A 27,417-nucleotide genomic window follows, 5' to 3' on the forward strand; every position below is an offset into this window, starting at 1 on the left:
CGACAATGTTTACATCTGCAGCGGTTACTTCCATAAGCGCTTGGATATTTGGTAAGCAGAATTTTTCGATCTGAGCAGCCTCTAAAGAAGTAAGAGTCACTCCTCCAGGAAGGCTGACAAGTGAGAGCGATATCGATAGCCCGCCTCGCAAATTGTGAAAGCCGCCCAGCGTCCTGTTTCCACAGGAGTGAGTGTAACTGTGCTTAACCACCCACATTTTCACCTTTTCAACCACTTTTGGAAATAAAAAGCTGGCGCAATGAGTTCGCGTTGTTGCGCAATCATTTCTTATATTTGTACCGCGTTTTTTCCCACATGCCTACGTCATGGCTGGCTGGCTGCCGTCGTCGTTGTTGTGTCTATAGACGAGCCACGCCAAGTCATCGAAAGCCAAGGCGAAGGCAGCGCCACTTTTCTGCTCACTACAAACAAAGGCTTATCTGCACATTGTAAGTCAAGAACAACTGATAATAATAAAAAATATGCTGCATTTCAATACTAATAAGACCAGGAGCCACATATGCTAGCAGACGGTCACGTGGTGGGCCTCTTATGCAGCTTCATGTTTTTGCCGCGTGGGTGGCAAAGGTCATTTTTCGCGACTTTTAGTGATGTATCGAAAATATAAATCCACGTTCAATGAGAAACACGTGACTCGTTTTAGCCACTACAATAGGGAATCATTCCATCAGTGGCGTCATCTCGATTCATGTTCCGAGCGGTTGTCTGTCCTTTCAACAATGTTTTGGGACATACGTCATGCCTGCTTTAAGGTCAAGCGACGGCTGCTATTAATGTTAATGGTATGGTTTTTAGTTTCGTGGAGAAACGCAAGACGGGCCCTATGTTCTCACTGTCGAATTATATAAGTGCGCACAAGTGCGCAAATTTGGTATTCGCTTAATGGATGAGTCTGTTTGATTTATCTAAGCTTTCAATTTAAGCAAATCCTTCTCCAGCCCCTTCGGCTTTGTTAAATATAGGTACGCCTATAACGTAAAGCTATTCCAAACTTTTCTATTTCAATTCTGTAATCAGTCCTCCATGATTGGTCAAACAATGTTTGGGCCACACCCGCGTCGCCCGTCTCTAACGCGACGTCACGAAAACCGCCAAAACACCCCATCTGATATGATATGTGCACAGTGGTTATGCATGATTAGACCGAACGAAAGGAAAATAATCATTTCTGATTCGACGCCTTTTTCGCCATAATATTCTGCCATTGATGAAACGTTTCCGGGCTGCGCCCACTTCGTCTATCTGTCACGCGGCGTCACAAAAGCGCGAAAATTCACTGTGCCAAAGTAACGCGTATGCGTTAAAGACGCATCACTATGCTGAACAAAACGATTTTTTGTTCTGAATAGCCGGACACTGCCCCGTTCAGAACGGAATAAAAGATGGCTGCCCGCCGGTTGCTCTGGAACTAGCTACTCGAAGCGGCCGGGGAGCACAGATTTTTTTTTTTTTTTTTGCGTGTAATAAACATTTTTCCGTGGCAGTATAACCCTATCCAGCCCTTCCGGCACGTATACAAGATCACTTTGCCAACTATTCGTTGCTGAGGAGCCATTCTGGCGGCATTTATAACGTTCCGTTGCACGCCACCACGATTTTCTATCGGCCACCGCAAGCTAAGTAAGCGGTAGTGGATCAATCCCAGACGCAGGCACCGCCCTCTTCAGCCGGTTATCTACTTTCACTGTGCTGGCTCAACCGTATCTAACCCCTCTCCACTTGAGCATACTCCTCGCCTCTTTTCAGCTAATTCTATAAGAAAATCTGCTCAATGTAGGCAATGCTATTCGCTTTGAAAAGAAAGTGACCGCCTGTAAACGACGAGCGCGTTTGATTGGGCTTGTCAATCAACGCTGCGGGTTACCGCGCGAAGCTTGCGTCGGTCGTTGCGTAAATACGACGTCAGGAGATTGGAATGAAAACAGATTGAAAAAGTTTTACGTTATAGGGCCCTTGGTTTCGTTGCATATGTTTTACGCGTGCGTCAATGGCGTGGAAGGAAACGTGCTCATTACGCCCACTATTATCTGCGCTTTTCAGCACAGGGTCCAGGAACGGGGCTCGCAGGCATGCCTTTGATGCACTCACCTAACGAGGCAACGATGATTGCATACGCTAGTTTGCCACGTTTGGTTTCAGTGTCAAAGAACGTTGGTTTCATCCAGCCGTAAGACGCAACCATACTCGAGACAATGGCGAGGCAGAATAAGAAGTGTGCAGGGATTCTATGCGTTTACTTTTCTCGGTGATTTCGAAAGGGCTTAGTTCAAAGTTCTTTACCTGGTAGTTGAAAATTCGCACGGGTTCTACCCATTCATAAAAGCGAATGACGGAACAACCTTCAGAACTACAGATCTTGCTTTTTAGCCTGATATTGTTAGTATTGAAAACAATGGCGACCTTAATTCATGGCGTTTTAATGCCATGAGATTATTGGTTCGTATTGCTTTTTCATATGTACTGCCCCGCTGTATCGCCGCTAGGGTGAAGCAGGTATGTAATAAATAAATAAATAAATAAATAAATAAATAAATAAATAAATAAATAAATAAAAGTTGATGTTGCTATGCCGCTCAGATTATTCTTATGCAGTCGCACGCTTCATCGCTCGTGTTGTGTCAACCGTCACAGTGGTTGTTTAGCAGCTTTCTTGGTTTTTTTCGAGTTCACATAGTAATAAAATGAACTCAACTCCGCTAGGGTGAAGCAGGTATGTAATAAATAAATAAATAAATAAATAAATAAATAAATAAATAAATAAATAAAAGTTGATGTTGCTATGCCGCTCAGATTATTCTTATGCAGTCGCACGCTTCATCGCTCGTGTTGTGTCAACCGTCACAGTGGTTGTTTAGCAGCTTTCCTGGTTTTTTTCGAGTTCACATAGTAATAAAATGAACTCAACTCCGCTAGGGTGAAGCAGGTATGTAATAAATAAATAAATAAATAAATAAATAAATAAATAAATAAATAAATAAAAGATGATGTTGCTATGCCGCTCAGATTATTCTTATGCAGTCGCACGCTTCATCGCTCGTGTTGTGTCAACCGTCACAGTGGTTGTTTAGCAGCTTTCTTGGTTTTTTTCGAGTTCACATAGTAATAAAATGAACTCAACTCCGCTAGGGTGAAGCAGGTATGTAATAAATAAATAAATAAATAAATAAATAAAAGTTGATGTTGCTATGCCGCTCAGATTATTCTTATGCAGTCGCACGCTTCATCGCTCGTGTTGTGTCAACCGTCACAGTGGTTGTTTAGCAGCTTTCTTGGTTTTTTTCGAGTTCACATAGTAATAAAATGAACTCAACGCCAGATTCAAGAAAAAATCTAACCATCGAGTTTGACGTTACAAAGCAACGTTGTCCATGAGAGGCGCCAAAGTATGGGCTCAGCTTAAGTTTTCAACACCTGGGAGTTTTCACCATGCACCTAAATACAAGAGCACCTTTCGCTTACCACCACCATTTGAATGCGGCCAATGCGACAGGGAATCGAACCCCGCGACCTTCTGCTCACCCGCAGGACGCCACAGACACGAGGCCACCGCGGTAGATGAGCGCTTTGTTAGGGAAAAGTAACTTCGGAGTATTTGCATACTTATCTGCTAACTATCATTCCAGTCAAAGCGTACTAAATTGTTGTTATAAAGACACGTCTAAATGACTGTAAAGATATAAAGATTTCTAATTAATGCAAATTCTAAATATCAGGAGAAATAAACTACGCCGGTATAATAAATTTTATCGGTATAATAGTGCCAGCTACCCTTGAAACACATAGACACACCCAATGTTCTGTGTATGCAGTCAGTAACCCGAAAAGTAGAAGAGACAAACTATTAGCAACACACCGCGGAAGCGGAGACAAATTATTGTTAGAAAAACCACGAGATTTCCTACACGCATCCCTCGCCTTCAGCCGCATGCCTACTCTTACTGTACCTTACGGCGCACAACAAATGTCATTCACATCAAAGCTTCAAAAACGGGGCAGAAGAGGTCGCCGCCTCGCAGCATTTTCTGATAGCCCGAGGTATATAAAGCTCGCGCACACTTCAAATGCAACGTACGCGATCGCACGTTCCTTAATGAGCGCCGTTATTACTATGCGTGCAAAGCAACGTAAAAACAGTCCCACTCGATCGTTCCCTTTGGCATCGCACGTTGGAGCGGCAAAACGTCGTCACCCACTTTCACCTAGACTTTCCACTTTATCGCGAAGCACTAGCACGTCCTCGATGGCAGATTCGACTTCTTATTGTTTTTTTTTTCTTTTTCTACAACTACTCGTGCAATAGCAGGACGGAGCACCACGCACAAAACCCAAGGAGAAAAACTAACACAGACGGCGCAACAGTCTCCCTTGGAAGTCGGCGCGGTCCAGCATTTTTTTTTTTTTTTTCATTCGCCGGTGCAGCGCGCGCGTCCGTTTTCTGGGAATTCAACCGGGCGTGGTGCTTGACACTCGAGGCGCATTGCAATCGGCCCTTATAGCGGACAAAAAGTGGAAATGTACAAGGGGAGAACCTTTGTGGTCGTCCAGCGTGCAAAAGCGAGACGCTGTCGTCCGACCTATCCTCGGGTTTCTGAGTCTCATCGTTACGAACAGCGATGCTTTCCATTTGTATTTTATGATATTTTTAGCTCAGTCGCTCCCATGAGAGTGATACCTCACCAATGGCTGTGTGATATTGAAACGAACTCGGATGGTCTGAGGTGTGGGCCATCGCTTACTTTTCTGCGTTACTGTTGAATTGGACGCCGCCGTTTGAGGAAACGAAAATTCCCAGGATGACAGAAGAAACGAGAAGGAGAAAAAGCAGCAACCTAAATGCTCATTGCTGAGATCTTTATTTGCGTTTCATCCTATCACGTAGCTCGATAAATTTCGCACTCTTCCTGTGGCCGTTACCGTTTTTCCAAGGAACATTGCGCTCTGTTGTGTGGCGTATCTTAAAGCAGCAATCGTATAGAGAATTTACGCACCGAAGTCGTTTAGTGACTATGGTTTCTGCCTTCTGCGCAAGAGATCGCAATTTCCATTCCCGGCCACGGCTACTGTGTTGCGGATGCGTTGAAAGGAAAAACCGTTCGCGTACGGTGCGTAAAACGCTTATTTTGGTAAGTTGGTTCAAACTTGGGTAAAACCAACGGAGTTACAAAAAAGAACCTCCTTGTTTATGTAAGCAAACGAGGTTACATACAGTTTAGTGTATAACTTATTTGGTGATAACGCAGAGCGATTCGGACTACGATAAGAGTGTTTGTGATGTGTTGCTATATCCTGTCTTCCTCTGAGACCCGCTGGAACGTGAACCCCAGATGATCAAAACTGACCCGGAGCCCTCGAATACGTCGCCATCTCGCATTATCCGCCTAACTTTCCTACATTAAACCAAATGAATGCATAAAGAAATAATGCGACATTAGCCTTAGACGTAGATTAATTCGAGGTTGAGAACATTGCAGGTTCTGGGTGCAAATGTTCAATATATATATATATATATATGTGTGTGTGTGTGTGTGTGTGTGTGTGTGTGTGTGTGTGTGTGTGTGTGTGTGTGTGTGTGTGAAAGAAGAAGTTCATGGGGGCAAACATTTATCTTCGACGCTTCCGCCAGGGAGCGGCTTTTGGCAAGAATGGTTTTACAGACGTGTCGACAGCTCTTTTATACACTTCGGGTAGAGTCTTTCTGCAACATTGCGCAAGTCCGTCAAATAGCCGTCGTTATAGGTCAGTACAGCCAAAATGTGCCAAGCCTCAAGGGATATAAGTGTGCGCTCCAGAATGCAACCAACTAAGTATTTGTTCGCGCTCGTGTCGAGCTATTCGAAGAAAGTTTTTACTACAAACTTCATTCATCAATTCCCAGTAACTAATTAAATAACTTTAATAGGCATTCACTTAAACGCATGATTTCTAATAGAGATGTTGTAGAGGCCCATTGAGAAATATCTAAATAAATTCTTTCCGTGGACATAGCTTCCGTGGTTTAAGTTTTCTGGGGCTGTAATAAAGTGCGCGAGATTTCAAAAGTACCATATGACAATGCTCCGTTTCATACATAACGTGTAACGCTGTGGAGGCTAGCAAGACATCTTGCAAGAGCTGCGTTCGCGCCAAGAAATAACTCAGTTGTGTTTCTTTACCAGCAATAATGCGAATTTGTTCATTATTTTATTAGGCACTGTAAGATATTAAGAAAAGCTTTAAACGTTAAGAAGGAACAAACTCTCTTATACGCAACCAGGACCACGAAAGCCCTACAGTTATATATTTTCATTAGCCAACCTGTTGCGTAACTTCCACAAAATTGCACGCTAAGTATGAAACAGGGCATTGGTTTCTTGATGGTAGCGACATAGTGCCCTTAACATGCTGTCAACTAATGATCGACTAAGCAGGGAGACCAAGCATGAACAGGCCTTAGGCCACAGAGATGAATTCAAGACGACGGTATCGGCTACAACTTTTGCCCGGATATCTTGTCTATCGATGCAATGAAGCAAAATGAGACAGGAGATAAATAGCACCTACCAACTCTTAAAGCTCTGCAAGCTTTGCTGGTTCGCAGACCACGTAAAGTGCAGCGAGGACTGGCGGTGGATGGCATCGGAGACGACAGGTGTCGCCATAATCTGTAATTTTTGCTTGATTTATGCGTTCAATCTGCGTGCAGCAGCACTGGAACGCTAGCACTGCAAAGTGCCAGCATTCCTGCGGGGCGATGGTGAAGCATCCATCGCTAGTAGGTGTCATTCATTTTTATTTATTTATTTTATTTGATACATACTGCCGGCCTGAGTGTCAGGCCCTGGGAATAAACGATCAATACAAGGATACAAAAATTTCCTATCAACAGCATCCTTACGTTGCGCGTAACAGCACCCAGCACTGCGCATAACAAAGTGAGTATTCCGTATCACAGCTCAGAACGAACGCACATGAATGAAAACGCATGAAAAAATGCTTCATGTCTGAGGGTAACAATGTCGCGGCGCGTGTCTCTGGCCACCTTTTAATTTACAAAAAAAGAAAATCTCGCGCGCTTTCTTTGCAGCCCGGAAAAATTAAAACCACAGTTCTGTGCCAACGTAACGAAGGACGAGGAATAGGCTTTACTTACAGAAATGAGCTGACGGTGTAACCGTCAGAGGTCGGCAGCGTCCTTACTCCAGAATGCCGAAATGAATTATTTAAATATTTCTCACTGAGCTCTACAACTTATCCATTGCATATTTTGTGTCTAAAGCAGTACCTTAAATGTTGGCTAATTATTTATTGGTAATAATATTCTAACTTCATAATCAATGTACCTTGAGTTACTCGAGAGGACCGAGAGCGATGCTAGGTTGGTTGCATTCTCGTAGCGCACACGTAGAGATTTTAAGGCTTGGCACCAATTACCCGATTCGATGGGAAAATAAATCTTACTATTCCTGTCCGAAAGACGTAATATTCTCCAACTTATATATATATATATATATATATATATATATATATATATATATATATATATATATATATATATATGCATGCATGCGTGTGCGTGTGTGCAAAGTATTATTGAAAGCAACGTGCATATAACACCGTTGTGAGACTCACAAAACTTGTATTTCAACGGTGGATAAGTACTTCAGGTTTCATTTTAACGTTCTACACAGGCTTTGGTTGTTAGAGTATGGCTATTGATCGTGTGGTTAAGTTAAGGTTTTAGTTAAAGAATCTTTGTTCCGGCCCTTTCAACCAATATTTTACGCCGATTCTTGCGACGCCTATAATGGGCTGCCTCCACTGAGGTCCGCATGCATTTCAACGAGGAAAGTCACCAGCTATTATCCGCCACACCTTTCTGGCCAGAACACTCGGCCTCCAATATGTGCGCGAGGAGAGGTCCAGTTCTTAACAGGCCGACCAGGCGCACATTGTTGTATATAACGAAATAAGAATAAAAGTAAGACGCGGAGTAAGGTACATAAGGCATCACGTGGTCTTTTACGCTAAGGTTATCTTCAGCCACGAGGAGACGTTAATCAAGACATGGAACTATCAGGAGCCTTTTATGTGTACTGTATTTGTTTTCGTGTCAAACTGAAATTTATCCACATAATTATTGAGATCATGTCTATTTTGCAGCTGTCAACCATCCTCATTTCGCCATTGAAATTGAGCTGTATTCGAAGAAAGGTATTACTTACGCTCTCCTGTTTTATTATTATTATTAATATAGCTGCTCATATATATATATATATATATATATATACACAAAGTTAACAATTATGTTAGGTTTCTTTGTCTCTTGTTTTTTGTAATATTGTATGGTTGGATGAACATCTTATAAAGTTGCTGCGGTAAGAAATGAAGTCGGAATGAAAAGCTCTCTTGATTGTAGTTCTCGCGTACCCTTTATTATTATTGTTTTTCATTGATATTCACCGATCTATACTATTTTCACGGTGCACAGTGCCAACATTTATAAGTAATGCAAAACGCTACGCATACGGAGAAAAGTCTGTGGATATTCGTAATAAGTAGGGCTCAACGTTTTCAGTGCTTCATTTTATTTTTTGGTAAAAGTTCATTACTTGGTTTTTATTTTCACCTAAAAATGATTTTTTTCTTTTCTTTTCTCTTTTCTTTCTTTTTTTTTGAGAGCACGCTTTTCCAAATGAGCTTTGATCTTCCGTTCTCTATACTTTACGCCTAACATTTTTAGTTCCATCGCTCTTTGCGCGGTCTTTAACTTGTTTTCGAGCCTCTTTGTCAGTCTCCAAGTTTCCGCTCCATATGTTAGCACCCGTAGAATGCACTCATTGTACACCTTCCTTTTTAATGTAGTGGTAAGCTTCTAGTCAGGATCTGACAATGTCTGCCGTATGCAGTCCAACCCATTTTTATTGTTCTGTAAATTTTGTTTTCATGATCAGGGTGCCCTGTGAGTAATTGACCTAGGTAAACGTACTCCTTCACAGACTCTACAGGCCGACTAGCGATCCTGAACTCTTGTTTCCTTGCCCGACTATGGATCATTATCTTCTGTTCTGGATAGTAATCTTCAACCCCCCTCTTACACTCTCTCTGTTAAGGTCCTCAATCATTTTTGTAACTCGTCTGCATTGTTGCTGAATAGAACAATGTCATCGGCAAGCCGAAGGTTGCTGAGATATTCGCCCTGGATCCTTACTCCTAAGCCTTCCCAGTTTAATAGCTTGAATACTTCTACCAAGCACGCAGTGAAGCACGCAGTGAAGCACGCAGTGAAGCACGCAGTGAAGCACGCAGTGAAGCACGCAGTTGAGAGATTGTGTCTATTTGTCTGACCCCTTCCTTTATACAATCTTCCAACATGTGGAGAATTAAGGTAGCTGTGGAATCTCTGTAAATACTTTCGAAGATATTTATGTAAGCGTCCTGTACTCCTTGATTAGACAATGTGGGAACTCTTCCAATTCTCTGGGACCCTTGAAATTGATAGACAGTTCGTGTAAAGGGCCGCCAGTTTTTCAAGCATTATGTCTCCTCCATCCTTGAATAAATCGACTGGTATTCCATCTTCTCCTGCCACTTTTTCCCTGTTTCATGCCTTGCAAGGCCCTACTAACTTCATCACTAGTTATAGACGGAGCCTCTGTAACCTGTTTATTACTAGTTCGAATGGATGTATCGTGGCTACTTTGGGTACTGTGCAGGTCAGTATAGAATTCTTCCGCTGCTTTTACCATACCTTGGAGATTGCAGATGATATTGCCCAGTTTATCTTTCATTGCATACATCTTGGTTTGTTCGGTGCCAAGTTTCCTCCTCACTAATTTCATGCTGCGTCCACCGTTTACTGCTTTTTTCCTCAGTTTTTCTAATGTTATAATTTGGAATATCCCTTATTTTGTCCTTTTGATCAGATTTGACAGTTCCGCGAATTCTATCAGATCTCTGGAGTTGGACACTTTCATTCTTCGTCGTTTCTTTATTAGGTCATTTGTTACGTGGGAGAGCTTACCTCCACTTCAATTGCTGCTTCTGAAGCCAGCCTAGTTACGGTTTCATTCATTGCCTCTATGTCATCTTCATCTCTCTGTTCTAAGATTGCATAACCACTAGCCTTCAGTCCCCAGCAGCTGCGGAGCACCTGACCAAGGCGGCGGTCAGGCCTGTAACGCAGCAGAGGGTGCTAAGAATCTCTGGACCCGGACAGGTTGCCAATGGGAACTGACACTTGCAACGTTTAACACCCGAACCCTCTCGAGTGAATCGAGCCTAGCAGGACTCTTTGAGGAATTATCAGGCATTGTTTGGGATATCATTGGCCTTAGTGATGTTAGAAGAAATTGTGAGGCTTATACAGTGCTGAAAAATGGTCACATCTTCTGCCATAGAGCACTAACAGTTAAGAAGCAGTTCGTAATAGGATTCCTAATCCATAAGAACATAGCGAGCAACATTGACGAATTCTACAGCATTAGGGAAAGGGTAGCAGTAGTCGTAATAACGCTGAATCAGAGGTATAGAATAAAAGTAGCACGAACATACGCTCCAACCTCCAGTCACGATGATGAAGAAATAGAACCGTTTTATGAAGACGTTGAATTAACGATGAGAAAAGTGCAAACTCAATATACTGTAGCCATTGACGACGTCAATTCATAAGGGGAGAGGGGGGGAAGCAAGCTGGTGAACAAGCAATTGGCAACTACGGCGTGGATTCTAGGAATATTCGAGGAGATATGCTGGTGGAATTCCCGGAAAGGAATAAGCTGCGAATAATGAACGCCTTTTTCAGGAAGCGTTGGAACAAAAATTGGACCCGCAAAAGCGCCAATGGGGAAAAAAAATGAAATTGATTTCATACTTTCTGCTGATCCCAGCATAGTGCAGGATGTAGCAGGTTTAGGTAGAGTAAAGTGCAGTGATGATAGGTTATTGAGGGCTAGGATCCAGAAGAGAGAAAGAGTTAAATTGGTCAAGAAGAAACCGGCAAACGTAGACACAGTAAGGGCAAAAGCAGACCAATTAAGAAGTGCGAACAAAGAGCAAAATGTGCTATATAGCTTCACCAAACCCGAGGGTGTAGGCTTGACATATCCAGGCCACGGCAGCCGCGTTTTGATGGGGGTGGAGTGCAAAAACGCTCGTGTACCGTGCATTGGATGACCGCAAAAGAACCTCAGGTAGTCAAAATTTATGGGGGTCCCCTACTACGGCGTTCCTCATAATCATATGTGGCTTTGGCTCGTAAAAATACATTTTAGTGCAAGCGCATCAAATGGTCCATTGAGCGAAAAATCCGGCGTCTGTCGTCTGGACAAGCGAAAAATGGCACCTAAATTCCCATTGGCTGCGACACCACGTCACAGGCACGCCTCGACGTAGCAGAGCGGGCCTGTGTTATCCACGCATTCCTCGCTCGCGCAAGCTCTCGCAGTGCGTTTTAACTGCGCCTCTGTAATCGCTCTAAAGAAATTAATGTACAAGGAATGTTACAAAAATATTCGGAATTGTCTACTAATGCGTAATCATTCTTTGGGTTGGCTGTTACTTGGCTTTTGCTTACTGATGTTCCTAGCTTGTGAATCTCTACCTAACGCTTTTTCCGGAACCATAAAATGCTTACGCAATATTTGACGATTCTTACGATTTCTGCAGAATTTTTGTATCGAGCCTCGCACCATAACGTCGTTTGCGATCCGCTTCTGAACACCTCCTTTGCTCTTCTTGCTGTTGATCATCTCCTAGTTCCTGTCGCTATTCTTGTTGTTTTGTCTTTCGACTACGATATTCCCGTTGTCGTTCAGCGTTCCTATACGCCACTTCTCTGTTTCATGAAGCTTACGTTTCTTTGGTGCCATTGCAAGAACTCGTCTCGGCGCCCCCGATCTCTTCAACGCGATCGTATAAACTGAACCTAACCGCTACCACAACGCGTTTTTTGCGAAACCACATCTACCGATCAGTTATTCTTTTCATTTTATACTTTTCTATTGCAACACATTTATTGCTAAACAAGGCGGAACCGGACGTCTGACTCGTTCGTCGTCTGGCAGCAAATGCGCAAGCAGCGCCCGTGGACGCTGTCCGGCGCACCTTTTTTATTTGGAACGCGCTTCCGCGGCCGCCAAAATCGCTAAAAGCTGCCGGTTTCAAAAAAAGTAAATCTTTTTAACGGGATTCCTTATCACAAAGCCGGACGCCAGCCTCAGGCAGCACGCTCGAGCGATGCCGTCGCGACCAGAAAGCAGTTCAGTCATCCGGGATAAGCGGAGAATCGTCGTCGTGCACCAGGACGACGCCTCCAACGGGAAGTGGTGGTGGCTGCTCAGGTGTCGCCTCGTGTGCAGAGCGCAGATGCAGCAAGTACTCTTCGCGCAAGCGTTTCGAGAGATGGTCTGTGAAAGCTTGTCGATGTATGTCGACGTCGCAGATCGATGCTTGTTGAATGGGGTAGCCTGGTAGCCAGCTCTTGAGGCAAGCACATTATACATTTGTGAAGTAAGAAGTGCGAAGGCGTTAGCGCATGGACATAGCTCGTCAGGGTCTACAGAGAAATGTGTTAACCCTTAAACACACGTAGGGAACATATTTCCCACCATTTTACAAAGCCTTTATCTCCAAAACACTCAATTATTCCACCATGAGACTGTGGAAATATCTGGAGTAACGCTTGAGAATCAACAGGGAAAACACTTAGAGACTCCTACGCAACCAACTACGCGGCGCTACAGTTCCCATGAGTGCTACCGGCATTTTTCTCTCTATGCCCGCGTTTGTCGCGCGCGTTTTTAACCACTGCAATAACTCGTGAATGAATGTATCTGCCCCTATGAGAAATGTTCGTTAATGCATTTCTTGAATGCTTTAAATGTTGAGCTATTGTTTGGCTCACTTTTAGAGCCTAACGTAATGACGAAGTAAATTTTTGTATGTTTTAGTTGCAACTAAGGAGTGGGAATATAATTCCCTACGAGCCTTCCACGATGGTAATTCCTCGAAGTGCGATTTTCTGTTTCTCTATATGGAAACGCGCTTGGCCTTTGTAGAGGCTCTGGATTAGTACTTTAACTGACGATCCAAACCACTTTTCTAACACCGAGGAATATGGTAACGAGGACGAACCATTGCCTATAATTACTCGCTCAATTGTGATGCAACAGACAATGACTTAGCGACTACAAAGCAAGGCGTCAGCCCCTCTGATATAGATTTGAGCGACAACTGAGAAGATGACAAAGAACGTTAGGAAAGTCCTTTGATGGCTGGTCTGCCCTGTCACAGCCACATACAAAGGACATACGAAAGTCTGACCCAAAGCCGCTAGCCTCTTCAAAGCTGGCACTCAACCTCATGCTCCTGATGATATTTGAGGCATTGTTTGGGGATGTATTTCACATTATTGTGAAACAAACCGTGCCAGCCAGACAGTTTCTGAACGGATATAGTGGAAGAAAAAGAGCAGCAACGCACGCACCCTGAAGGTCTTCCAAGGTGACAGGAAAAATTTTGTGTACCAGGTGAAGTCCGGCTGTCAGCCATGCCAGATTTTCCTAGAGGAACAGCAATCTTCAAACGCTGATGGTGCTGCTCAAGTAAGCAGAACGACATGAGGTCAAACATTGTTTGCTCGACATGCAACGTTCACCTTCGCGCCGGGTATGCTTTTAGAAATTGCACCAGAAGTAGGGGTGTGCCAAAGGCCCACAGGGAAATGTATTTCAACCCTAATAATTTTTAGTTTGCATAAAATTAGGAAACTTTTGGTATTATGTTCTTCGGACAATGAACACTGTTTTCAAGAAATCTTGAGTTTGTATTTACAATAGATAACTTGTGAGCGTTTAACAGTTGAGGGACGGGTATTGATGTTCGCTTCTACCTCACACAGAACAGTTGTTATCTCTTGAAACGGTAGGGAATTGCGAACTAGGGCGCGCTTCAATGTGTCATTGGTGATGCGGACCAGCCGTTCCCACTACGCTCCTCACAAAGGCGCTCGCTCGATGCAGAACTTCCATTGGATGCGGTGTGCGCTGCAGAAATCTGCCCACCTGGATGCGGGATCATTTCCGACCTGTCCAGCGCAGGGATGAAAGACAAGGGCGTTGTCCGAATAAATGGTCGAAGAAATGCCACGACGAGAGATGAAACGCCGAAAGGTGGCGAGGAAGCTGGTGGCTGTTTTTTCAGCTGTGAGCTCAAGACAAGGAGCACGCATTACTGCATATTAGAAGATGGCGATGTTAGACTATGGGGTGAATCTTGTGTGTTGAAATAAAGTGATACGCAGAAGTCAACCTCGACAACTGTATATGGACTCGCTTCTGAAATCCAATCTCGTCGCAATGGTGCTAGGGGTGTAGACTCTGGTGTGAGCTTGCGTCTTCTGCAAATCAGGCAGCCTCTCAGAGCCGATTTCACAGATTGGCGCCCTTTTAGCAGCCAGAAGTGTTCGCGTAGCTCGGTGGTACCTGCTCGACGCTTGAGTAAAGCATCCGTTCGTGGAATGAACGAACCAGCAGCTGTGCATTATTCCCTTTCATGGTACTTCCTGCAGCTTGCGGGATTCCGCAGAACTGATTAGCCATATTCGGTGTCCCTCCCTGTGCTGGCGCATTCAGTTGATTCGTCTTCCTAGCTGCGAATGCTCGGCGAGTTGGCACATAGGCAACTAAGATGAAAGCCAGGCAAAGAACCGCATTGGTTGCACAACAACAAACGGAGACTCAAAGAAAGCTCTTGTTAAGCAAATGAAGGCCACGTTTCACCAAAAAAAAAAAAGCGAAGGAACAGAAGTGCGACAAGAAGGTGCATGTAGTTTCCTATTAGGATACAAGAGAGAAAACAAGGATAGGAAAAACAGGGAGGTCAACCAGAACAGCATCCGGTTTGCTACCCTACACTGGAGGTAGGGGAAGAGGAATAGAAAGAGGAAGAAAGGGAGAGAGTAAGCACTGAGTACGTGTAGGAGGGACACCCTACACAAGGACACTATAAACGGTATCTTAAACCGGTGCACTTCAAGTACTGCACTAGTGCACGAATCGCTTTTCGAGCCAGTGACGGGTGTGGCCACGGTCCGAGTATCTTTGACTCGGTGAATGGTCTCGAGTATAGTCAGTGTAAAGTTGCCCGAAGAGAGAGGCGTTGGACATCGTAGCGAGGGTAGGTACACAATAGGTGCTCGATGGTTTCCTCGCACCCCCAGGAGTCGCACATGGGGCTCTCGGCCATTCCCATACGGTAGGAGTATGCGTTCGTGAACGCCACTCCCAGCCACAACCGGCACAGCAAGGTTGTTTCGCCGCAGGAAAGGCTAGATGGTAGTTGTAGCCGTAGCGTGGGGTCCAGTTTGCGTAATTTGCAATTGAAGACACTTGAAATCCAGAGATCTTGTCACTTCTTGCGTGCAAGTAGGCGAAGTTCCCTGGCAGCGTCCGACATCGCCAAAGGTGTTGGACGCGTCTTGGTATCTTTCTGGGCGCACCGGGCAGCCTTGTCATCTAGGTTGTTTCCGACGATGCTACAGTGAGCAGGAATCCATTGAAATATAATGTGGTATCCTCTTTCCAGAGCTTGGTGGTGCACTTCCCTGATGTCAGATATCATCTGCTCGTAAGTTCTGGGATGTAACACAGATTTTATACTGTTAAGAGCTCTCTTAGAATCACAAAATGCTAACCTTTGCTCTGTTGGCTGTTCGGTGATGTACGTCATGGCGGCATGGAGAGCTGCAAGTTCTGCCGACGTAGATGTATTCATGTGTGACAATTTGAATCTAACTATAACCTGCCTAGCTGGAACGACGAACGCGGCAGTTGAGCTGGTAAGTGAGGTCGAACCATCGGTATATATATGAATGTGGTCATGATACGTCTGGTGTAGTAATAGGAGCGTAAGTTGCTTCAGAGCCCGCGCTGGATGATTGGACTTTTTTGTAATTCCAGGAACAGCAAAATTCACCTGCGGCTGTCGCAGCCACCTCAGGGGAGTTGAAGGCTTCGCCCCCGGTGTAAAAGATGTCGGTATGCACTCTTGATGAGCGCTGATCACTCGTGAAAAGGTCGCTTGAGGTCTCTCGGCTGGTAGGGAGGCCAAATTATGGTCGGGGATCCTTGACAGATGGCGAATGTGCGCTCTGAGAGAGTCGACAGCTACATGTGTCTGGATTATATGGTCTCCGGCGATGGCGGCGATGGATAAAGTGTCACACTGTTTAAAGGCGATGGTTGAACGGCGAGGTGTGAACATTGTGTTTTCGACGCCGTCATAGTTGTCTACTTTGTATTCGCGCATTTCGGCACATTGCGAAAGCGCCTTCGGCTGCTCGACTAATCATAAAAACAAATTTGTTAACTGCGCCTCGGAAGTGATACCTATAAAATACCCGTGACTTGCGGAAAGGTGTATATTGGCTAAACCGGGATGTGTATTAGCAGAGGCTGAGGGAACGCAACAACAAGGTAGCCTCAGGAAAAGGTGGTGAATTAGCCCATCATTGCTGTAGATGTGGTTGTGCTCCTCTATACAGCTCTATAGCAATTTTTGGCCGCAGCCAAACGGGAACTAGAACATAAATTTTTGAAGCCTTTCAGATTAAGAAGTATAATTACCTATGCATGAGTGTACCATCACATAACTGAAAAGGAGTGTTCTTATGGCGCACCTTGAATGTCATAACAAATTTGAGTTATAATGTGTATAACTTGTGGTGGTTGTAATGTAGATTTGTGCTGGAGAATGGACTTGGCGAGACTTTGGGATCTATGGCTATAAGAAGGTTGGCTGGGAGTCTAGCATCGTTCTGTGTATTCCTTGTTTCTATTTCATGCCTTTCTTCCGCTGGTTTTCATCTTTGTCTTCTTAGCGCATCTCTGTTTCCGTGAATGCCTGGCGCTTGAAAGATAATGACGCATGATGCCGTCGACTTATTGTGTAATGAGTAAAACGCAGCTGCAAACAAGTATGCTGGATACTACTTTGCTTGCCCAAACTGGGCTTCAGCTTTTACACATCCTGTTATTGTTGCTTCTGCACTGATGTTACCATTGCTTCTGATTATACTTGAATTGTATTCTTAATCGACTGCCCAGTGTAAACAAGAGGCTGTTGGTATTTTGGCATGAGTGAGCCCTCTGTTTGTCCCAGTCAATTAGGACATCGAGCCTAGACAAAAAGCTTCAAAAAAGTAGCTGAATACATCTGGGGCCTGGAAGACAAATACTTGCATATGTTATGCAAGGGCGGCATGTCGACACAATTTATGCCCGCACGCAATGGCGAAATAACATTTCAGAATAACATAAGATGCAATGTCAAATATTGGAGAGTGGAAGATCTACAACAAAATTGCACACAAGAAAAGTGCAAACAAATTATGTATAGGAAATAGTAGTATATTAAGCTTTCAATAAAATATAGCTTCAGGGAAACGGATGACAGGGTATACAAATGACAGAAGGCGTCATACTTATTTAGCGTTGCAGGTTCGTTCATTTTTGTTTGTGTCTTCCTGTTGTTACGACGAGCCATTGCTTAAGAATGTTTAGATATGGCAGCTAACTCATGACTCTCGGGTTGTTTGACATTTTAATGGCGCTCTGTAGCCCGTCACAGTCATACGCAAGCACTAAGCAGATCAAAAGTCCTCAGCTTTTAACTGGTATCACTTGGCCTCTCGCGGTCACCGCCACCAGTTTCTACATACCTCAATAATCTCCGCGGCATGATGGAGGGAATACAAAATTTGCAGCGGCTAGGCTCCACCCTGCTCCAAATCGGTTGCACTTTGACGCAGTAACAATTGAAAGGTCATTGCTGTTTGTTCGTTCGAGTTTTATGACGCATGCACTTTGACGAAAAACAAACAAACAAACAAATGCTGATCTAATGCACATGTTCGACTCTTTGTGAAGCGAAGCTCATTTGAAGTGGCTAGCTGAATGCTATGACCGTTTTCATTCTCTGCACCATGATTTCCAGCATAGCGATTACGTGCCTACCCGGCAAGACGAGGGGAACACCAAAACCACGTGACCCTCGCGGCCAGAGACTACAAACTCTCCGGGGTTGGCCCAGTTTTGACTACGTCATCTCCGCGTTCGGCTCAATTTACTACTGCACTGTCTCCACGGTCGACCCATCTTACTTGGCGAGAAAGCAACCGAGCAGACGTGTCAATCCCTGCGGCAGAAGGCATAGAAGCGTCGCTTCATTATTGAAATTATGCTCGCGAACGCGAATATTTGTCGCCGTGAGAATTTTTGGGTACCGTTTTTTGTTTCATTCTATAATTCCTTAGAGAACGGAGCCGGCCGCCCACACGTCTTTACCGGGTGCTGTAGGGCTGTCTATAGACTCTTTTCACGGCAGTCCTGTGGGTGCCGTCATGTTTTATCACGCGGTGACGCGTCTATTGTCTGCCTCAGCTGCATCCGTGTTTACTATGATATGCATGACGCCCGGTGTGGCTCAGCAAACTTCTGTTCCGGGGGGTGCCGTAGACGGTGACTGCGTGAACCACACGAAGCTTTGGCCGCAGCTTCAGACAACGTGTAAGCATTTTCCGAGATCATTAAGCATCGCCCAAACGGTGTGAGCAGCCTATATAGTACTTCTAATTGTAGCGGGGCTAGAAATGTATTTCAATCTATCCAAACTTTCCGCTTATGAATTATATCATCAGTGTGTTTTACTTTTCGTTCTTTATTTGTCTAACACTTTGAAACGGCCGCTTCTCATTTTTCTGACTCAGTAAGGTTTCTCGGTATGGTCAGCACACTCACTCGCGAGTGTGGTCAGTTGCGATAGATTTATTCTTGCTGCGCACAAGGTTTAGCACGTTGATTATCTGTACTTTGTAAAAGCTTGTGGCAAAAATGTATTATGGCTAGTCACTCCCTTACTGCTGTGGACTGTCACGTAACGTTCAGCTTCGAACATTCGTGTGTAGTCGGTGTAGTCGTCGTCACACATGCTTCGGCGCATTGATTCGAGAGTGCGTACATTTAGTTATTCCTAATATGTTGGTGATATAGTGTGCGTAAGTTTGCGTGTGAATAGGTGTGAATGTGTGTAGATAGCGTGAGATCAATTTATTATGCCAGGAAGTGGTACTACTCCCTTAGTCACTGGGTAATGAGCAGTGCTCACTCTTGTCGATGCTCCGGAGTTGAAGCCCTTTCATTTGAAGTTACCGATACAACGTTGGCAGATTGGTGAATTTTCTTATCCTCGAAGAAGGCCGCGCATTGCGAAGGGCAGGCAACACACGCCGTCCTTGTGTAGCAGTGGTCCGTGTAATTGGTCACTCAGATCAATTCCATGAATTAATATAACAGCCTCTATTTTTGCAGCCAAGTACTGCAGACGTCTTTCTTTTAACGTTCCAAATTTTGTAGCGGAAATGGATGACAGTGCGTTAGCGAACACCTCGGCGCTTTTCCGACAGCTGATCGCACAATAGCAGGGCAGAAGCAGCAATGATTCGTGCGCTTTGGCTGAGGCAATGTGTGGCGCGCCGCCGAAAGTGCCATCTCGTTTCTCTAGAGCGAACTGCTCCGCGAAGAGCGCCTATGTGGAGTTCGATCCGTTATTTGAGTGCTGTCCTGTGTGTGAGCTACTCGGCAAGGCAGCAGTAGCAGCAATCACGGTCAGCAAACTTCGCGAACGTTCATAATTACTTTGTTTAGCGCAAAACAACGGACACAAGAGAGACGACGGGACAAGGCGCTCAAGAAAGTAATGATGGATTCGCACCAACTAGCCCGCCAACGCATTGTGCTGAACCACCATCGTGAGTGTTCTCGAATAAAGCTTCCCTTTGAAAGGTGCAATACGAGCACTGTCAGTCGGGGTCGCCATTCAGTTTGAAACTTGCAAACAACCCTAGCTCTTGCTAAAAGTTACGTTCACCGGGGCGAGTAACATGCTCGTAGTAAATATTCGCCGTCGTCGCAGGCTTCAGTTGCATTGCTGCGTTCGTTTTTCTAGATCATGTGAACAGCTAACTGTTGTTTTCGACCAACTGTGCAAACCTATCTTCTTTCGTGTTTGGCGCAGGTACTTCGCTATCGTGCATCCGCTGTGCGGTCGCTTGTCCCGGTGGCGTTCGGTGACCATCATCGGGGCGCTCTGGGGCTGCTCGGCGCTCCTTTCTCTGCCACCGCTGCTGTACTCGCGCACGCTCTCGTACCGCTACGCCGACGGCAGCGTGCGCACAGTGTGCATCCTCGTCTGGCCCGACGGTCCGCCGTACGCATCCTACGACGACTACATGTGAGTACAGGCTCGAACTGTTCCACCTTAATTAAGCCTATGCGATGAACGGTAGGCTTATAAAATGAAACATACACGGTGGCATTATATGGAGATTCTAGGCGCCGAAATTTCCTGGCTCATGAAATTTGAATGTGCTTGCACTCATATATATTCGAAGAAAGCAGGGCACCCATTGGCCAGTTGTTATTACATAAAGCCTTTTCTAGCGATTTAGCACGAGTTTTCTGTATCGTATATGTCTCTAGTCTCTTACCGGAGGCCGATCCCCGAGATACTGCAGCCTAAAAAATGTGGCTGCTATGTGCCACTGGGACCACTAGTCACCGTGGTGTCACGAATATAATGGTATATTTATATATGAATACGTTAACTTTGTTAAATATCCGTCAATAATAAAATTGCCCGACTGCAGAATTCGAGCAAATGACTCCTAGCACAACCGCACTATTCAGCGATGGGCGCTTGCACCAACTACCGAAATATAACATCTTTAATCGTTTTCCGCGTGCAAGCCAGCGCGTCAGGACACTCTACAGATTTTACTACACTATCAATTAAATGAACACTCCATGCGATCTTTCTCCGTAGTCAATAATTGCAAATAACAAGCTTGGAGGATGTTTAAGCTTCGCCTTTAAGAGTGGAACGTGATAGCGTTCAAATATCCATGACTGCTTATCACGCTTCCCGGCAACTGTAGCTTAAGTAACCGTAATGTTTGCCAGAAAGCGCTGGCGGCGAACGTTATGCATGAAGGCGAGCTTTGTCGCAAAAACGCGGCCTCTTGCCTGGGTCGGTCCCGAAGATAGTGCACTGCCTCGCCGACAAAAAAAAACAACAAAATATCAGTTTTTGGTTACTGTTATTGTTTCGCACGTTTAATATTTAAGTCTGAGAAGGCTTCACATAAAAGGCATGCGCAGCCGGTGTTTTCTCGCATGACATTTGCTTGTGTGCGGTCATTCTCAACATGCCGAGGAATAACTTTGTCAAGAATGTAAGACAAGGTACAAGCAATTTTAGGGATATAATGGTGTGGCAATATAGCCCGCATATACCGCGTGTCATATAGCAAGGCACGTCATATACATATATGCCTAAATAAATACGGCAATTTTTGCTCACGGACAACTCTGCCGACGCCGACACCGGATTTTCTGCGACACGGGGCCCCCGAGGCTATCGCGTTAAAATGCCGTTTTTAAAAGCCAAACTTTTCTCTGCGAACCTCGCTGGGTTTCATGGCTGTAGGGAGCTGCGGCTTGGCTGTTGCTTTGCCGAATAGGCCAACCAATCACAGTGGAGGACGCGCGCCGCGCGCATCGCTGGGTTCCTCGCAGCACCACGACGGCATCAAGGATTAAGGACCACGTGCTTGCTGCGGTAAAGAGAGACGAACGATGGAACATGCCTTATCAGAATGTGAAGATATCTACCTAGCTGCCAGCTTAGGCTTCTCTGGCCTCCTTGAAGTCCTTGGGTTCAGGGATAGCAGGGGGAAAGTAAACATGTCCGCAGTAGAGATTAGTAAGAGCCCATTTGAGCTTAGGTGGCAGAAAAGTAGGGAAAGCACAATCAACTGAGGCGTAGAAAACAGAGCGCTCAGTAGTGGTTCTAAAAGCTCGATGGTGGGAGTTCTCTGTGTTTCTGTGTTTTCTCAAAAAAATATAGGTAGGACATTAGGCAAAATAAGAACAAAGGCTTGGTGGCGCAACCCACCAACCCGCTTCCAAGGGGACGCTCATAGCATAGATTATCGATCCGCGACAGCGGCGTTGCCGGTCGTGCGCGGTAAAGAAAAAAAATACAGAAAGCTCGCTTTCGTGCATCCGCGGCTGCACAGCAATGAGGAGGTAAACGCTGCTTGCGGATAGAATGAACTCGAAAGGCGCTGCGTACGTATGCGCATGCTGCCTCTCCAACCGCTCGGTAGCCTTCCTAGTACTCACTAATACACGCTGGTATTCACCACCAACGCTTAACAAAAGGCTCGATATAAGTTATGGGCATGCGCGCGCGCGCGTTTGTGTGTGTGTGTGTGTGTGTGTGTGTGTGTGTGTGTGCGTGCGAGTGTGTGTGTGTGTGTGCGTGCGAGTGTGTGTGCGTGCGTGCGTGCGTGTGTGTGTGTGCGTGCGTGCGTGTGTGTGTGTGTGTGTGTGTGCGTGCGTGTGTGTGTGTGTGTGTGTGTGTGTGTGTGTGTGTGTGCGTGCGTGTTTTGACTATGCATTCACACAAGGCTTACCTCTATATACATACGAACTCGTTCAAACTGTTGCAGTGTTCTAGTTTTATTACCTTTTCTGAAAGTCATTACTCATATAATCTGCACACTTTCAATTTGCGTCAGACTTTGGACGCCAGGTGGCGAAAGATGTCTAAGCGTGTTCGTGTTCCAATCGCACAGACTGGTGCACACAGGCAGCTCAAATTTGCCCGTGTGACAGGCGTATAAGACCTCAGGTTGACAGCTTTGCTTGCTGTAATGAATTGTACCACACGTACGCAGACCCTGCAGTTTGTGTCGTCGTTTTCCCACATGTATTATAGCATGGTAGTACCCGTGGTTGCGAGGGTTCTGCAGCGAAGCAGGGCGCTCCTGACATTGCGTGAACATACCCACGTATATTAATTCTAAGAATACTATCCGAGAAACTCCTGTGAAACACCAATCGCACTGAAGCAAGGAAGACTCGCATACGCTCCAATAACACGCTGTGGGCTAGACGCACGAACTATGTGCTGCTGCGTGTGCTGCGCACACTGCGCAGTGCTGCGGACACTGGAGGCCGAGGATAAGCGTCAATGCCTTCAACACCATGCAGTTCAAAAGCGCGAAGTGGACGCACACATCGTGCCCGCTGTAAGCATGCCGCAATGAATGAACGCGAGGCCAATACAAGGCCACAATGCCGAGAAGACCCTCAAGTTCTAGCCGAAGCTGCTCGCCGTCATCGTGTTCTTTCTGTCCCTGTGTGCCTGAGCACGTCACGCCATGCGTGTTGACTGAACCAGCCTATGTTTACTGCAATTCATAATGCCAGTAAAGCTTCAAGCCTTACTTCATGTAATAGTGCAGGGTGTTGCTATTGAATTCGTTGTTTTGTCGTTAGGCCGAAATCATGATGTAAAAAGAAGCACAGTTTCACCCGAAAGGCGAAGCATCGATTGCGATAGCAAATTAGTGAACAGCTACACGAAGCAAGAATAGTAGTTATATCGGCCGTACAAACTTGCAAACATAGGCGTACTATACACGCGGACAACTTTTTCTGGCTATCAAGGGAAAGCTACGGGCGCGTGGCTGACGCACATGTGTCACCGCGCCAAGTAGTCCGGCAGCGTTCGACAGTGCTTTTGGTTGCTCGGAACAAACGCTGAATTGGCGCAGCATGCACGTGCGAAGGTTTCGTGTTTCCCCAGACGGGAAAGGAAAAATCCGCGAAATAAGTAAACCTGTATACTCAGTGGTGCGTTCTGCCTTATTTCACTGTTGCTAATAAGGTGCTTATGTTTTGTCTTTCCCAGCCTAAACGAACGTGGAATAAAACGCTGGACCGTTTTCAGAAGCGCTCTCACTTCTTCGCGTTTTTCCTCCGTAGCTTTCCTGTCATATCCACAGAAAGTTGTTCGCGAGTATAACAAAATTAACAAGCATGGTGTCACGCGCGCGCAAGCCAACATGAACACATCTCATCGCGGACACTTGATGTCAAAACGGGGCAGTGAAGAAACGCGGCAGCAGCAGCGAGCAAATTAACCTTCGTGCAACCGCTCTCATCAACGCGAACTATGCCTTGAAAACACAGCGCAGCGCGGACTCTGTACCCGTCAAAGTTGGATTTCAAAATAATGCAGCCTCGCCGGGCGCGCGCGGCCGCATGGGCCGCCCGGAGGCGTATACGCAAAACATATTCCGTAGGCGCCGGGGGGAGGGGAGGGTTCAGAGCTGCGCGCCTATTGGCTCTTGCCACAAGCCACTTCCGCTAGCATGGCGGCACCCAGGGACGCGGCCTCCGACGTTGCCTCCGAGATTTAAGTTTGTTTACGCTCCGACGCTGGGCAGCCACCGCGGTGAACGCGATGCAGCGGTGGGCACTGACGCCCATTTGATGATAGGAGCACGCATCACTTGCATTGTGGTGTATCCGAGGCACGTAAAGCAACTTGAAATGCTTCAAGAAACGCCTGTGCAACGTCGCGCAAGGGTGGCGTCCACACGCCTCGATTCCGAAAGCCGCGTCGCTCAGTTTTCAACGACGCTGGAAAAAGCATTCATGCGGCAAGTGCACATGCGCCACATCGAAAAGGAAGAAGATGGCGGCGGCATGGTCATGAAGCCATGTGCTGAAGCAATAGCGATAACGACGACACGGTAAGTTTTTATTGCAGTTCAGAGTGCATATTACCGAAAAAGCTAGTACGATCAGGTAAGACTTAACACCGCATACGATACACGGTGCGCGCACTTGTCCAAAATAATTGGACGCCGCAAAGAGTGCGTGCCATGCAGAATGAGAAGCGCGCATATATTTGCAGCTGTGCGTCCATGCGCCTTGAGAGCGTGCTTCAAACCATAAGCACTTTCCTGCTGCCGCGCATGCGGCTTAGCTCTGACGCCCGATTCTTCGTGCGATATGATTTTCTTATACCCGCTACGCGTGAAGGAAAAGCGCGTGACCAACACGCAATTGTCTCGCCTCTTATTTGAACAAAGCGTAGACCAAGGGGGAAGCTCTACTGAAACAGCGAGCATGCTGCGATTTTGCAGTTATGAAAAAAAAAAGGTAAACGGTAATTTATGATGGATTCAACGCACGGCATTTTTATAATGCGGCGAAGCATTTAACGTCTTGCAGTGAAGCGAGTGAGAATTTGCGCGCATTTGCAATCGACCATTTGCACGCCGTTACGTGCGCGAGATTGAGCCGCAGTCGCCGGCTCACCATCACAAGCTTTCGCTTTCATATACAGCATAAAGCGTGCGGTAACGATCTTATTTGAAACAGAACAGCGCGGTTTTCATGGGGACAAGCACTGAGAAACGACACGGACGAGCGTCTTACCAACTAGCCCAAACGTCTGTTTGGGCTAGTTGCAGGGGCGATTTATGCACGGGCGATTTTATCGACCGTGCATTTCATACGGAACCTCACTGCTGAGCATCCACATAATTGTTATCGCAAAAAATAAATCAATAAAATTATCCATCGGCCAGATTTAAACAGAGGATATGTAGTACAGAAAACTGATACTCTAAACATTATGGCGCGGGCGCATTTCGTCCTTAACGGCTTGTCTAATAATGGGAGCATAGTTTTGACATAATAAATGCAGGAAATTTTGTAAACTTATTCAACATGTCACCACACGTCAATATATGGGCCCGTCCCGACGGTAGTGCCGTCTCAAAATGTGGGTTGATGCCAAAGATAGTGAAGTAAAATATTTGCGAGTGTGATTCTCATCCTATTCGCTTCATGTGAGGAGTGACGTGATAACATGCGGTACGCAGTGACTCCGCCCCTATCTAACTCACAACTCGTTCAGGAACGCTTTGTCTTTCATCGACTCCAACTGGAGGTGGAATCACCTTCCAACTTTTTGAAGAGATGATGGCCTAATGCAGGCATTGTCGGAAACAAAAACTAAAAATTTATTTGTGGCAATAGCTACGAGGGTGCACCCTCGTAGCTATCAGAGTCAGAGTTCCATGGAACTCTGACTTAATTTCTTATCACGGTAAGTGATAGCAAATTGAACATCACAGACAGTTGACATACATTCAGTACTCGCGGCAGTACAGCCAGCTCGCACGTGACAAAACAAAAGAGATACACTTCACAACTACACTTGATCAAGCCAGCTTCAGCCGGGACTAATCAAGTAACCAAAGCAGGGGTGGCAGCACAGTACCCACATTGCACGAAGCACAGAGATCAATCGTTTGTTTACTAAGCATCGTAATGCAAGCCAGTTGAGATCAATAAAAGAACATAGAAATATGGCACACACGTGGCATGCCCTACAGAAATGAATCGTTAGTTTACTAAACATTACATCACCGACCACTGGAGATAAATAAAAAAAATAAATGTGGACATAATACAGCGCCGCGCGACAGTAAAGCCAGAAAGAAGGTGATACGCACTGCTCAGTAACCACCATAGAACGCAGGATGAATGATGAGGGCTTTTATTGGCATGCATACGGTGGGATACTGTGGTGCAGAGACTATGGACATTCGTAAGATATAATTGACGTAACTGCGCAAAGAAAAAAGAAGAAAAGAAAGCTTTTTTTAAAAGAAGCTGCGTCTAATGGCATACATAGGGTGTCACGGCCAATGTCAAGTATGCTTAGTAGGCACGCTAGTTAGCGGGTCTGTGTTTTTGTTAATGCCAAATGACACTGTGTTAAACTTATAGATTAGGTCAGACTCACAGATTTCGCGGTCGTGGTGGGAATGAAAACCTGATTCAATTATAGTGGCCCAGGATTTTTGTAAAGAATGCCCTGGTAGGCGAATATGTCTTTATAATGGTAGCATATTAAGCGTATTTGCATGCGATCTTTGGTTAATAAAACGTACTCAAGACGAGGTTTCTGTTAGGTCATCATACTGTTTCCAGCGGATGGTGCACTCAAGTAGGCATATAATGCTGGAGGCATCACAACTAAAGGATCCGCGATTTCTTAGGGTAAAGTCTGAAAACATCTATCAATTTCTGGGTGGTTCGCATATGTACACACACCTTGAAATTTGCTTTGTTGCATAGGGCTCAAAAGATGTTTTGTTGTGCTCATTTAATTTTGAGTATGTCAAAAGGACTGACAACCGATTTTTAAGGACCTGTGCTATTTGACCTATTTTGACCTAATTTTTATGGCGCAACGCAAAGCTCACCATCGGTAGTGTTTACATGTGCAGCAATTACTTCCAAAAGCGTGTGGATATTTAGTAAGCGGAATTTGTCGATCTGAGCCGCCTCTAAAAACAGGAAGAGTCCCTCCTCCGGCAACGCTGAAAAGTGAGAGCGACGTGGATGGGTCCGCCTCGCAAATTGTGAAAGCCGCTCATCATCCTGCTTTCACAAGAGGGAGTGTAACTGTGCTTAACCACCTGCATTT

General features: G+C 45.5%; 1 protein-coding gene across 1 annotated transcript in view; it reads left to right on the plus strand.

Moving 5' to 3' along the window:
• LOC126516547 (tachykinin-like peptides receptor 86C) overlaps positions 1-27,417 on the plus strand; it is a 370,138-nt gene that overhangs the window by 113,214 nt on the left and 229,507 nt on the right. The window contains exon 2 of the mRNA XM_055063916.2: positions 20,071-20,286. Coding sequence (XP_054919891.1) covers positions 20,071-20,286 — 216 coding nt within the window. The remainder of the gene's footprint in view (positions 1-20,070; positions 20,287-27,417) is intronic.

Source organism: Dermacentor andersoni, chromosome 1 (assembly GCF_023375885.2).
Source record: "Dermacentor andersoni chromosome 1, qqDerAnde1_hic_scaffold, whole genome shotgun sequence".
NCBI classification, from domain to species: Eukaryota; Metazoa; Arthropoda; class Arachnida; order Ixodida; family Ixodidae; genus Dermacentor; species Dermacentor andersoni.